At 39.8% G+C, this 12979-nt stretch overlaps 2 protein-coding genes across 4 annotated transcripts in view; both read left to right on the top strand.

Annotated features, from left to right (window-relative positions):
* Positions 1-1239, top strand: part of LOC107726324 (zinc finger protein with KRAB and SCAN domains 1-like) — a 9519-nt gene extending 8280 nt beyond the window's left edge. The window contains exon 6 of one of the 3 annotated variants that reach the window (XM_016535869.1): positions 619-1239. In XM_016535869.1, coding sequence (XP_016391355.1) covers positions 619-1112 — 494 coding nt within the window. In that variant the 3' untranslated portion in view covers positions 1113-1239. The remainder of the gene's footprint in view (positions 1-618) is intronic. The other 2 variants (XM_016535870.1, XM_016535868.1) reach the window with 2 other exon arrangements.
* Positions 1240-2636: 1397 nt separating this feature from the next.
* On the top strand, positions 2637-3624 carry LOC107726315 (zinc finger and SCAN domain-containing protein 20-like). The gene is made up of 3 exons (XM_016535858.1): positions 2637-2722; positions 2775-2883; positions 2992-3624. Exons 1-3 carry the CDS (start codon positions 2637-2639, stop codon positions 3526-3528), a joined length of 732 nt encoding a protein of 243 aa, XP_016391344.1. The 3' UTR covers positions 3529-3624.
* Positions 3625-12979: the final 9355 nt, after the last annotated feature.

The raw sequence follows: 12979 nt of genomic DNA, 5'->3' as shown, positions 1-12979 counted from the left end.
TATACATCTTCTGAAAGCTGAATAAATAATCTTTCCATTGATGTATGGTTTGTTAGGATAGGACAATATTTGGCTGAGATACAACTATTTGAAAATCTGGAATCTGAGGGTGCAAAATAATCTAAATATTGAGAAAATCATCTTTAAAGTTGTTCAAATGAAGTTCTTACCAATGCATATTACTAATCAAAAATTAAGTTTTGATATATTTATGGTATAAAATTTACAAAAAAAATATCTTCATGGAACATGATCTTTACTTAATATCCTAATGATTTTTGGCATCAAAGAAAAATGGAAAATTTTGTTGGCTATTGCTACAAATATACCTGTGCTACTTATGACTGCTTTTGTGCTCCAGGGACACATATTATAAGACAATGAAAGTGTTTTTTGACCTTGCATGCATGACAACCTGTTGCTGGGGACTAGTAGGGGCACTTTAATACAAAAATGCACACAATGAATGGCGTTTATAGAAAGCAAAGGCTGAATCCTGGACATTTTGGGCGATTTAGAAATTTTTTAAGGTCCAAAAAGAGAACATGTCCGGGGTAAAGAAGACGTATGGTTACCATAGCAACTGTCCTAGCCCTCTGTTCTCTGTACTTCAATCAGCAGGAAGTGATTTCATCCTGACGAGTAAAATGAAGCCCAGCGGATTGTGGAATTCACCCGTCTCTGAGGAATATCCCATGAACGCCGAAGCCCAGAGTTTGGACGCGTCTCCTCTGGAATCAGGCGAGCGATATGAAATCCGTCGGCCGGATCCGAGCGCGCAGCACCACGTGGAGGAAGCGTACAGAACGGGCGAGCGTGCGAATCCATCAGCGGCGGAGAGGAGCTCACGCTGCCCTCAGTGCGGAAAGACCTTCACCACGCGCTTCTACCTGAAGATCCACCAGCGCATCCACACCGGAGAGAGACCCTACACCTGCCCGCAGTGCGGAAAAGGCTTCTACTGTAACTCACACCTGATCTCACACCAGCGCTCGCACACCGGAGAGAAACCCTACAGCTGCGAGGAGTGCGGCAAGTCCTACTCGCACTTAAACTCACTCAAACTACACCAGCGCAGCCACACCGAAGAAGAGGCGTATGCGTACTGGTGATTCATGAAATGCCACGACTTCGTTTGACAATTCGTCACATATTTTGTATGATAAATTATAAAACAACATTGCTTTGTTTTATATACTGCCTTTTTTTGAGTAGCTGGTCAACAGAGTACTTTTATATCCTTTTTTTAATCTATTTGTTAAACATTGTCTGATACATAAAAAGCATTGCATTTATATGTAAATTAGTGCTGTCAAATGATTAATCGCGATTAATTGCATCCATAATAAAAGTTTTTGTTTACATAATATAGCCTATGTGTGTGTACTGTGTATATTTATTATGTATATTACATATTTACATGTCTATATATTTATATTCTTAAAATGTATTGTATACATATTTAATTTATAAACAATGTAAACAAAAACTTTTATTTTGGATGCGATTAATCGTTTGAAAGTACTACATTTTTTCATTTTTTTTATAACCTGTAAAGCCTGTGCTATGCTGTTTTGCTGTATTTTTTGTTTGTGTGGGTTATTTAATATGGGAGCACCATTTTGCTATTGACAATAAAAATCCATGACTTTCTGATGGATATGATGGATAAAGTCCTCTCGTGTCTTAATGGATCATTGGGAGGGAGAGCTGTAATTTACACTGTTATGTATTGTGTGTGTTTGTTTCTGTGTGGTTTGTCTGATCTGCAGATTCATTTGCGTTGTGTAACTCTGTAAACTCAAGGCTTTCTAATGAATGTCAGAGAGGAAAGAATTTATATAAATCAAATAAAATAATATAGAGATGCTCACGCCAACAACTGTAATATTTCTGCTGATGAATAACCCAAAAATAAATTAAATTGAATTAAATAAAATGTAATACAGAGATGTTCAAGCAACAGTACTATGTTCAGTAAAAATCAAATAACAAAAAAATAGAGTAAATAAAAGAATAAATAAAGTTAAAATAAAATTGAATATAGAGATACTCAAACTAACAACAGTAGTATGTCCAATAATAAACAAAGGTACTGATCAATAATAAATAATCAAATTAAATTAATAAATAAAATTAATGTAGAGATACTCATACTAACAGCAGAAATATTTTCAAAAATAAACTAATAATAAATACCCATTCTTAAATAAATAAATCTTAATACAGAGTTGCTCAAACAACAGTTGTGTTCAATAATAAAATCAAATAAAACCAATCCAAATTTAATTTAATAAAGAGATGCTTAAACTAACAACAGTACTATGTGCAATACTAAATAATAAAGAAACAATCCAATAATTAATAAAATTTAAATAAAATTAATACAGAAATTCTCAAACAGCAATATGTCCAATATTGCTATAAGAAATATAAATTAAATGAATAAAATAAAACTTAAAGAGATTCTCAAGCTAACGACAGTATTACGCCCAGTAATAAATAAATAATCCAATGACTTTTATTTTGACGGATGTTTCCCCAACGCTCCAGTCCACCGGAAACACGCCCCCTTATCTGGATTATGATGAGTTTCTATGTCTAGTAATATAAGCGCAGAGTGTTCGAGCAGCGAGATGAGCTCGGCAGCGAGGTTACAGACGCAGGTCTCCGCGATCATGGACGTGCTGGCGAAGGCGGCGGTGGCGGAGATCAGTCAGCTGCTGGAGGAAGACTCTTCATCAGGAGATCCGGAGGAGATCCGGGGACTGAAGACGCGACTGCTGCTCACTGAGAGCGAACTACAGAGAGTCGCTGCAAACAGATGCTCCATCGGAGTACAGGTGGAGATCGTGGACACGAGTGAGCCTGCAGTCCTGCTGGGTGTGTGTTTTATTTAATTACATACATATACATATATATATACATATATACACACACACACATACATTATATACATATATATACATATATATATATATATATATATAGAGGAGCATCAATGAAGAGGAGCTCGGCGGCCTGGAGTTTGAGATGAAGATCGAACAGGTGGAGGAACTTGTTGATCAGAAGCTGAATCAAGTTCAAGCAGAGCAGAAGAACGAAACCCGTCGGGAAGATGGAAACTCGTGGCGTTGGAAAGCGTTCGACGATCCGGAGAGTCTGATAGAGCAACGACCCCAGATGCTTCCAGATTCGAACGTGATGATGGAGGATCCGGCGGCGCAGGCTTCATCTGGTTTGTTCTTTTTCGGCTTTGGCGCTTCTGGAGACGCTGAGTACGGATTGAATCTTCCTCGACAGGAATGCTCATCCGGATCCGGCGACTCCGCGGCGTTCTCGTTCTCGCGGCCCAAACCGTTCCGCTGTGAGGAATGCGGGAAGGGCTTCATGCAGCGGATGCGTTTGATCACGCACAGACGAGTGCATACAGGCGAGAAACCCTTCCACTGTCAGTTGTGCGGGAAAACCTTCTCCAGACAGGACAACTGTCTCCGGCACGTGCGCCTGCACAGCGGACAGAGATGAAGAACGCCGATCCCAACGCTTTGTCTCAAAGTGAGATTTCTGCATATTGTAACTAGGGCTGCACAATAAATCGAAATTAAATCGCTACGATTGTCATGCGCATCTTGTCAGTGAAGCACGGTTCTGTGATCAGTAGTAAATCTCCATCCGAAGGCCAGCCAACCTAAAGAGAAGAAATCCAGGAAATCCCTATAGCGGTAGCTGAATAAACAGAAGATTTAACTGCTTTCATTGATTCAGCGTGACTAATAAACACATGACTACAACAATATATGACCCTGGACCACAAAACCAGTCATGAGGGTCAATTTTTTTAAATTGAGATTTATACATCATCTGAAAGCTGAATAAATAAGCTTTCCATTGATGTATGGTTTGTTAGGATAGGACAATATTTGGCCGAGATACAATTATTTTTGAAAATCTGGAATCTGAGGGTGCAAAAAAATCTAAATATTGAGTTCAGATTTGGCCGTCAAAAAGTGGCCCAAGTTTTACTAAAGATGTTAACAGTTGATTCACTAAGTTCCTGTAGAGAGCATCTTTAATATCAAACCTGTATTGATGAATATGACTTGATATATGTCATTTATAGTGCTGTTAATGTTTTTAATGTTCTTTCAGTAATTCCACATTCACATTACTGCCTCACATTTAGGTTTTTTCTCATTAAACACTCTTATATTCAGATTTATTAACAGCTTCATTTATTGTCTGTTCTGATGACCTCGCTGTCATCGCAAGTATTCATGCAAGAAAAATACGTTATGTGCATTTAAATATGATTGTAAATCCTATTGATGCATTTAACTTGGAAATACATCAAATTATGGGAGTAAAATGAGCTGCAAATGTGGTTTCATGTTGACTTATGAAGTCTTATTGTATTTGTTTAGAGTGTGTTTCAGAAAAACACATGAGCTCATGATCTGATATGACGCTTCGATTTCTTAGCAGCTGGAAAGGAAATCATTGTTTGCTGGCTTTATTTTTATGAACAAAAGCTGAGAAGTTGAACACAATGATCTGATTAAGTTATGTTATTTTAGTGCCATTTTTAAATAACAACAACCAACCAGCAATAAGAGTAAGACAGATTATTCTTGCTTTTTTATTTATCTTCCTAAAACAGTGTTTCCCTTTCGAACATTCACTTCACGTTGTGTATGGGGGTAAACTCCTGTTTACTCTGTTACTGAAGCCAATGGTGCTTTAGCCCGCCGGAAAGGGTGGAGCCAACATGTATATAAGTCGGCTCGCAGCGCCATTTCATCAGAATCTTCTCCTTCAGCGACGAGCCCGAAGCCCTCCCTTCATCCCAACCATCGCGGCCAAAATCGGACAGCGAGCTGATCCGTGTTCTCTCCAAGGCGGTGTAGGATCTGGGTGTCGAGTGGTCGGCTCCAGATGAGCCTGCCCATGGCCTTTTAGATTAGTGGTTCCTGCTGGGACGCCGTCAGCCGCCTTTCCGCCAGCGGCACGCCCCATTCTTGCCTGCGGTTCACGAAGAACTGACCAAGACGTAATGCGCCCCCTATTCGGCCCGAGTTAGCTCCTCCTCCTCTGCAGCTCTCACCACCGTTGACGGTGCTGAGGAAAAAGGCTATAGCAAGCTCCCACCTCTGGAGGAGGCGGTAGCTGCTCACTTGTGTCCGCTATCCGCCCTGGGATTTAAGGCCTATGCAGCGCATCCCTCGAAGCCCTGCAGGACCACTTTGGCTCTGGCCAACAGGGCATATGCAGCGGCCGTTCAGGCCGGATCGGCCTGGCAGCTATCGCGAATCATTCCCTCGAAGCTGGCCACTCGATCGGCAGAAACGATCTGATCGTTAAGTTCTTGAAGGGCGCCCGGAGATTAAACCCTTCTCGTCCTCAGACTGTACTGATCTGGGATTTGTCAATAGTCCTTAGGGCCCTACGGGGTCCTCCCTTCGAGCCACTACATTCAGCCGAACTACGCCCTTTCTCGCTGAAAACCACTCTACTACTGGCACTAACATCGGTCAAGCGAGTGTGTGACTTACAAGCACTGTCAATCAGTGCTTCCTGTCTGGAGTTTGGACCTAGTGACTGTGAAGTCGTCCTCAAGCCTAGACATGGATATGTTCCGAAGGTGCTCTCAACTCCGTTCAGAGCCCAGGTAATTACCCTTCTGGCGCTCCCCGCTGCAGATGGTGAGCAGGGTCCCATTGTTCTCTGCCCCGTCAGGGCCCTGAGAATATATCTTGAACGCTCCAGCCTGTTCAGACAGTTGCTCTAAGGGGCTGTCGGTTACAAAGCAAAAACTATCCCGCTGGATAATTGATGCTATAGCCTTGGCTTATGCCTCAGAAGGTTTGCAATGCCCCATAGGTGTGAGGGCCCACTCCACTAGAGGAATGGCCTCCTCCTGGGCTTGGTCCAGCGAAATCTCTATTGGTGAGATATGTGCGGCCGCCGGCTGGCCGACGCCGTCCACGTTTGCCAGATTCTACAGCCTAGATGTCCCTGCTCCCCAGGCACAGATTTTATCGCCTTAAACTGCTTATTTCTCCCTATGGTGGAAATAGCTATGTCCAAAGTCCTCAGCTACACTCAGGACTCAGTTGGCTCATGTTCTCTAGGGGCCCTTAACATAAGTGCTCCAGAACTGGGCTTGCAGAGCGGCTTAGTCTGCTTCTGCTCATAGCACGGCGTGATTGGATTGGTTCCCCATACACAATGTGACATGAACGTTTGAAAGGGAACGCTCCGGTTACTAACGTAACCTCGGTTCCCTGAGATAAGGGAACGAGCGTTGTCACTTGCCGTGCTATAAGCTGCACACGAATCGATGACCGTCGCTTCAGTCGAATGATTCTGATGAAATGGTGCTGCGAGCTGACTTGTATACACGTTGGCTCCACCCTTTCCGGCGGGCTAAAGCACCATTGGTTTGTGCAGCTACACAAACGTGAACAAATCAGGCTTCAGTAACAGAGTAAACAGGAGTTTACCCCCATTCACAACACTCGCTCCCTTATCTCAGGGAACTGAGGTTACGTTAGTAACCGGAGCATTTACATGTTCAAGTTAATGATATGTATTTGTCCGAGTTAGTGGCTTTATTTGGTTGCAACAAAACACAATGATTCAATCAAACTGTTTTTAGTGGCTACGTTTTTATTTTCCTTCCTTCCTTTCTTTTTTTCTTGCTTGCTTGCTTTTAATTTTTATTTTTTTAATAACCAACCAGCATTAAGTCAGTTGTTTTTCTTTTTTCTTTTTCTTCCTTAAACAGTATTTTACAGTTTCATGTTATTTAATTGTCTGAGTTGTTTGGTGGATTTAAACTGTTTTCAGCTGCAAAATGCATTTTTTTAAACAACAACCATCCAGTACTAAGACAAATTCTTTTAAATAATATTATTATTTAATTCATTTTTCTTCCTAATACAGCTGTTTTACAGGTTCAGGTTCTGTAATTGTCCAAGTTGTTTGCTGGCTTTATGAACAAAAGCTGAGAAGTTAAACACAAAGATCTGATTAAACGGTTTTAGGGGCAAAATGTTTTTATTAATAACATCCCACCAGCAATACAGGTTTTTACAGGTTCAAGTTATTTAACGTAATTGTCGTGGCTTTATTTTTATGACCAAAAGCTGAGAAGTTGAACATAATGATCTAATCAAATGCTGTCTTTTTTATTATTTATTCCTCTAAAACAGTGTATTAATGATATGTACACTACCAGTCAAAAGTTTTTGAACGGTATGATTTTAATGTTTTTTAAAGAGTTCTCTTCTGCTCACCAAGCCTGCATGTATTTGATCCAAAATACAGCAAAAGCAGTAATACTGTGAAATATTTTGACTATTTAAAATAACTGCTTTCTATTTTAATATATTTAAAAATGTAATTGATTACTGTGATCAAAGCTTTTTTTTTTTTTTTTTTTTTTTGACTGGTATAGTGTAATTGTCTCTGTTTTATTAGAAGACGTTTCACAACAGGTAGAGCGTCTCCGAGCTTTCCTTCGGTGTTATTTGCTCGAGTTGAACCGAGTGACGGCGTGACGGACCGTGAGCTTCCCGTCTGAGAGGAGCTGAGGCTGGGATCGGATCTCTGCACTCGTTCCTCACGGAAACACCGGGAAGAGGAGGCAAGAATCCGCCGTGAGCTCTCGCCTGCTCTCTTGCCTTCTTTCTGTTCGCCGCGTGGAGCTCGTGAAGCCCGTCGGGAGGCGCCAGCAACAGCGAACTGCTCCTGTAGACGGAAGGGAACCTCGAAGTGCAGGGATCCCGGTGCAAGTGAGTGTCGGATCCGGACAGTGTGAGTTTAAGGGCCGGCGGCTGAAGAAGATCCGGAAGCGTGTTTCTTCTGCTCTGCAGCTGCTCTGATTCGGGTTTAAACTTCAAATCTATTTTTTAGAAACAGGATGGGTTAACGTGGAACAGGACTCTGTACCAAATACCCCTTTGTCGGCACTAGCCTCCCAGATGAAAAAAAAGTGCACTTCCATAATGTACTTCTAGTGCTTTATTTTTGCTCACTAATTTTGTACTTAATATCATCTTTTGAAAGTAGCATCCCACCTAGAGGGTAGAAACTCAGGGTTATCTGCTATGGACATAGCTCTAAGGTTGCCACTCCTCTTAGTTTTTTTCTCTCTCAGAGTTTGCTTATCTCAAATATTTTTTTATTTTCATCTTTTTCTGAGATTGGGGTGTCATAAACCCTAGGTTTCACAGACAGGGCTTAGCTTAAGCCAGGATTAGGCCGTAGTTAAATTAAGACATTTAAGCAGCTTTTATAAAAATGCCTTAGAATGAAACGTTTCAGGTGTGCATCTTGAGGCAGAACAATGTCACTGACATATTTTAGAATAAGTCAAACTCAACAGCTCAAACATGCATTTTAGTCTAGGACTAGCCTTAAGCCTTGTCTGTGAAATCGGGGGACTATCTTTGTATTTAAAAAATGTATTTAGTCACCACTTGAAAGATGGATTCAAGTGGTGACTAAAGAAGAAATCTGTTGTTGTAACTCACAGGTGGGAAGAGAACACCCGTCCTCTTGGTTTTCCTCCTCGTCTGAGTTTTTCTCATAGCTCTGGCTGAGATGCACCAGGTTTTGGAGGGCCAGCCAAGGCTCCGAGCGCAAACGCTGCCGACAGCGAGTCTCGCTACTCGGATGGATGGGAGAAACCGGCCCGCCTCCTCGAAAGTTAAATATGCTCTCGCCCTCAGAGTTGGGAGAGTTGGTCTTGAGCTCGATGTCTGATGGCGACATGCAGGAGATGGGCGAGCTGTCGGGCGACGGAGGGACATACGGGTCGCAGCTCAGATCGGTGGCTATAATGATGATGTCTTGTCCCTGGGCTTTGCAGGCGTCCCGCAGCACTGTAAGTGTGTCCTGATCGCGGGCGTTAATGGCGTAAACAAGGGCCGAGGCTCCGGCGTAGTCCTCTGTGCTGGGATCTGCGCCCGCCGCGGTCAGAGCCAACGCCACGTCCGGCCCGGCCCGCTCCATGCAGGCGTACATCAGAGCCGTGTGACCCGTCTTGTCCTGGATGTTCGGGTCGGCCTGGTTGCGGAGGAGATACTGGATGAGTCTGAGCATGCTGGATCCAGACTGATCGCCCCGCAGAGCTCGGCAGGCGGCCAGCAGAGGCGTCTCTCCTCGCTGGTTTCTCTCGTTGACCTGCGCTCCTCCCTCCACCAGAAGACGAGCCAAGCGCAGTTTGCCCAGCTGAGCGGCGCTGATGAGCGGACTGCCATCCAGCAGGCAATCTGGTGACTCTGTCATGACTGGGTCAATGAAAGCAAAGTCACAGTCACTTCAGCTTTAACCTGCGGAAGCTTAAAACATGTAATAGCAACTTTTTCTCTGACAATTCTGATGCATTTTTCTTGCAATTGCCGGCCAAAATGATTAGAACATCAGCAGCTAAAAGTCAGTTATTTCTATCTTTTGCTGTAGTGTGTCAGTAGGAAATATGAGTTTACATTTCCAAATAAAGCAAGAAGCCCCAAGATGCCAAGCGGAGTGCCTAAAACCCCCTTAGCTGTTATAAATTCACTGTAAACCACGGCTTCACGGGGTTTATTGCTTTTATAAAACGGTTATTCCATATACGCAGTAAGGTTTCACAAAATAAAACAGAGCAAATAAAGTGTAATGATATTAATAAAAACAGTATTCTTCCACCAAACAATGTAGCTCCTCAGAATCAGTTGTGGTTGCAACAAAGTGGTTGCCGAGCAACACACAGAAGTAAACAAAGGTGTATGTTTGTAGTGTAATTTACAACAGCGTCGAACGTGGCTCCGCCAATCAGAATCAAGGACCGGAACTATCCACTTTATAATTAGAATTTTGCCATTAATTGTAATAATGCAGTGAAATTTTTGTGCTGCACACAGAGATCTGATCTGATCATCATCCAGTCTGTCTGTGATTACATGAAGAAACAGAACAAACTGAGACAGACTCAATCCAGAAGAACTGTGTCTCCACGACACTTCAAGAACCCTTCCGCAAAGCTTCTTCTGGATTGAGTCTGTCTCAGTTTGTTCTGTTTCTTCATGTAATCAGACAGACTGGATGATGATCAGATGAGATCTCTGTGTGGAGCACAAAAATCTCACTGCATTATTACAATTAATGGCAAAATGAATGTTTGTAAATGTAAACTGATATTTCCTACTGACACACTACAGCAAAAGATAGAAATAACTGACTTAAAACCATTTTTTAGCTGCTGAAAATACTAGTGCTCTAATCATTTTGGCCTAGACTCTCTAATTTTAAATTATGACATAAAACATTTCAATTATGAGAGTTTAAAAATAAGTCAAAATTATGACATAAAACATCAAATGTCATAAGACAAAAAGTTAACATTGTGAAAAAAAATCTAAATTATGAAAGAACATTTTTTAATTATGACAGTCAGAATTATGAGATAAAGTAAAAATTATGATTTTTATAAAGTTAAATTAATAATTGACATAAAAAGTGAAAAATATGAGAAAAAGTTGAAATTATTTGAGAAAAGTGAAGTATATGAGAACAATGTCTAAACTGTGACATACTACTGTAAGTCAGAACTATGAGATAAAGTCAATTTGATATTAAAAAGTCAAAATTATGACTGTCAAAAAATATAACAAAAATGTTATAATTGACAAAAAGTATGTAAATCATAAATTAGAGTAAAAAGTCAAAATCATGACATAAGTCAGAATTATGAGAAAGTCAAAATTATGACAGAATGTCAAAAAGTGATAGTCATAATTGACATAAAAAGTGAAAAATATGAGAAAAAGTTTAAATTATTAGAGAACAGTCAAATGTATGAAATAATTGTGACATACTAAGTCAGAACTATGAGATAGTCAATTTGATATTAAAAAGTCAAAATTATGACAAAAGTGTTATAACTGACATAAGTGAGTGTATAAATCATAAATGAGAGTAAAAAGTCAAAATCATGACATACTATGTCAGAATTATGAGATAGTCAAAATTATGGTATTTATAAAGTTGAAATTGAGATAATTGGAAGTTTGCCGCAATTCAGACCTTTTTCCGAATTTACATCTCTAATTTGAGATCATGAGAGTAAAAAGTAAATATTAGAATAAAAAGTCAAAAATCAGAATTAAAAAGTCAAGCTTGTGACAAAATGTCATAATTATCACACAAAAAGTGAAAATGATTTGAGTGAAATGTCAAAATTATTAAAAGGTTTAAAAAAATAAAAACGACGTGTCATAATTGACAAAAATATGAAATTATGAAAATGTCAATTGTGAGAAATTCATCTCATGAGATAAAGACATTGATAAAAATGTCAAAATTATGACAGTCATAATTATGAGTAAAAGTCATAATTGTGAGAAAGTCAAACTTATGAGATTAGTATGTAATAATTTCCAAGTTTTATCTCATAATTGAGATTAAAAAATGACATACTAAGTCAGTTAAGACTTAATTATGACAAATTATGACTTAAAGTTGACAGTTGATTTCTTATGTCATATTTATGACATGGTATGTAATAATTTTCTTTTTATCTCATAATTGAATATATAATAATTTCGACTCTTTATGTCATAATTATGATTTACTAAAGCAAGATTTATTTCTTATCTGGTGGAAATGGGCTTCCATATATTTTCATTTGCAAGCATAATGTTTAATTTGACTATTTTTTGCTTAACCCAGCGCATATGAAACATTTTACTGCTCATCAGACACAAATGGAAGCACATATGAATAGCAACAGTGTGTTGAAAGGGTTAAATGATCTCTGACTGAAATGTCGAAGGGCTGCACAACAAAAGCATCAGATCGCAGCTTTGAAATGCCTTCATCTCTATAGGTGTGCGCTCTATTTTAAAACAGGACAGAGCTTGAAAGTGGCTGCTGACACTCCTGTAAGAACAGTGTGTAGCTCTACTGATGGACAGATTTTAGTTTATGATCATCTCCAAACTTCAATATCTGTGTCGGTTTGATTGAACATGCACAACATCCACATGCAAAAATTATATTGGCAGAATTTATGAAATTGATGATTAATATAGTTTGTACACATTCTCGTCCATGTTGCACAGAAGTTTTAGTCTGTACTGTCCTAAACAGGTTTACAGTTTTTGACGAAGAATATTTTCTTCAATCCCTTATTTTGCTTGATAATCATTGCTACTTTTTTAGCACATTGTGTGTCCATAAATGCACGTATTGATTATAATATGCAATTTTTCATTTTTAAAGTAAAGATATTTTATATATAATAATTTATTATATTAATTATAATGTAATGTACCTGCAGATTTGGCTGTGATGATCCTCCGACACAAGCTGCACCTCGACCTGGAGCTGCTGCTGAAATGAAGAGAGAAACACAGCGAACAGATGAATGTGTGTGTGAGTGTGTGTGAGAGAGTGTGTGTGTGAGAGAGAGAGAGTGTGTGTGTGTGTGTGTGAGAGTGTGTGTGTGTGAGAGAGAGAGAGTGTGTGTGTGTGTGTGTGTGTGTGTGTGAAAGAGTGTGTGTGAGTGAGAGTGTGTGTGTGTGAGTGAGAGTGTGTGTGTGTGAGAGAGAGAGAGAGTGTGTGTGTCTGTGTGAGTGTGAGTATGTGTGTGAGTGTGAGAGAGTGTGTGTGGATGAACACACATATCAAGCTGAACTTCAGTCACTCACACTGAAGAGTACCAGTCTTTATTGGTCAGCTGTCATAGACATTTTCAAAAACATTTTATCTGACTTAAAGGAATAGTTCAGCCAAAAATTAAAATTTACTCACCCTAAGACCATCCAAACATAGGATGAGTTTGTTTCTTCATCAGATTTGTAGAAATGTAGCACTCCATCACCCTCTGCAGTGAACATCTGGAGAAGACAAAAGCTGAAACAAATCCAGCATTAAAGACGTTTTAACTAAAATACAAGTCCATAACTCATAATAACACTTCCTCCAGTGA

Source organism: Sinocyclocheilus rhinocerous, unplaced genomic scaffold (genome assembly GCF_001515625.1).
Source record: "Sinocyclocheilus rhinocerous isolate Xijiao unplaced genomic scaffold, SAMN03320098_v1.1 scaffold1598, whole genome shotgun sequence".
NCBI lineage: Eukaryota > Metazoa > Chordata > Actinopteri > Cypriniformes > Cyprinidae > Sinocyclocheilus > Sinocyclocheilus rhinocerous.
The sequence above is the reverse complement of the archived record's forward strand: the minus strand, read 5'-3'. Positions and strand labels throughout refer to the sequence as shown.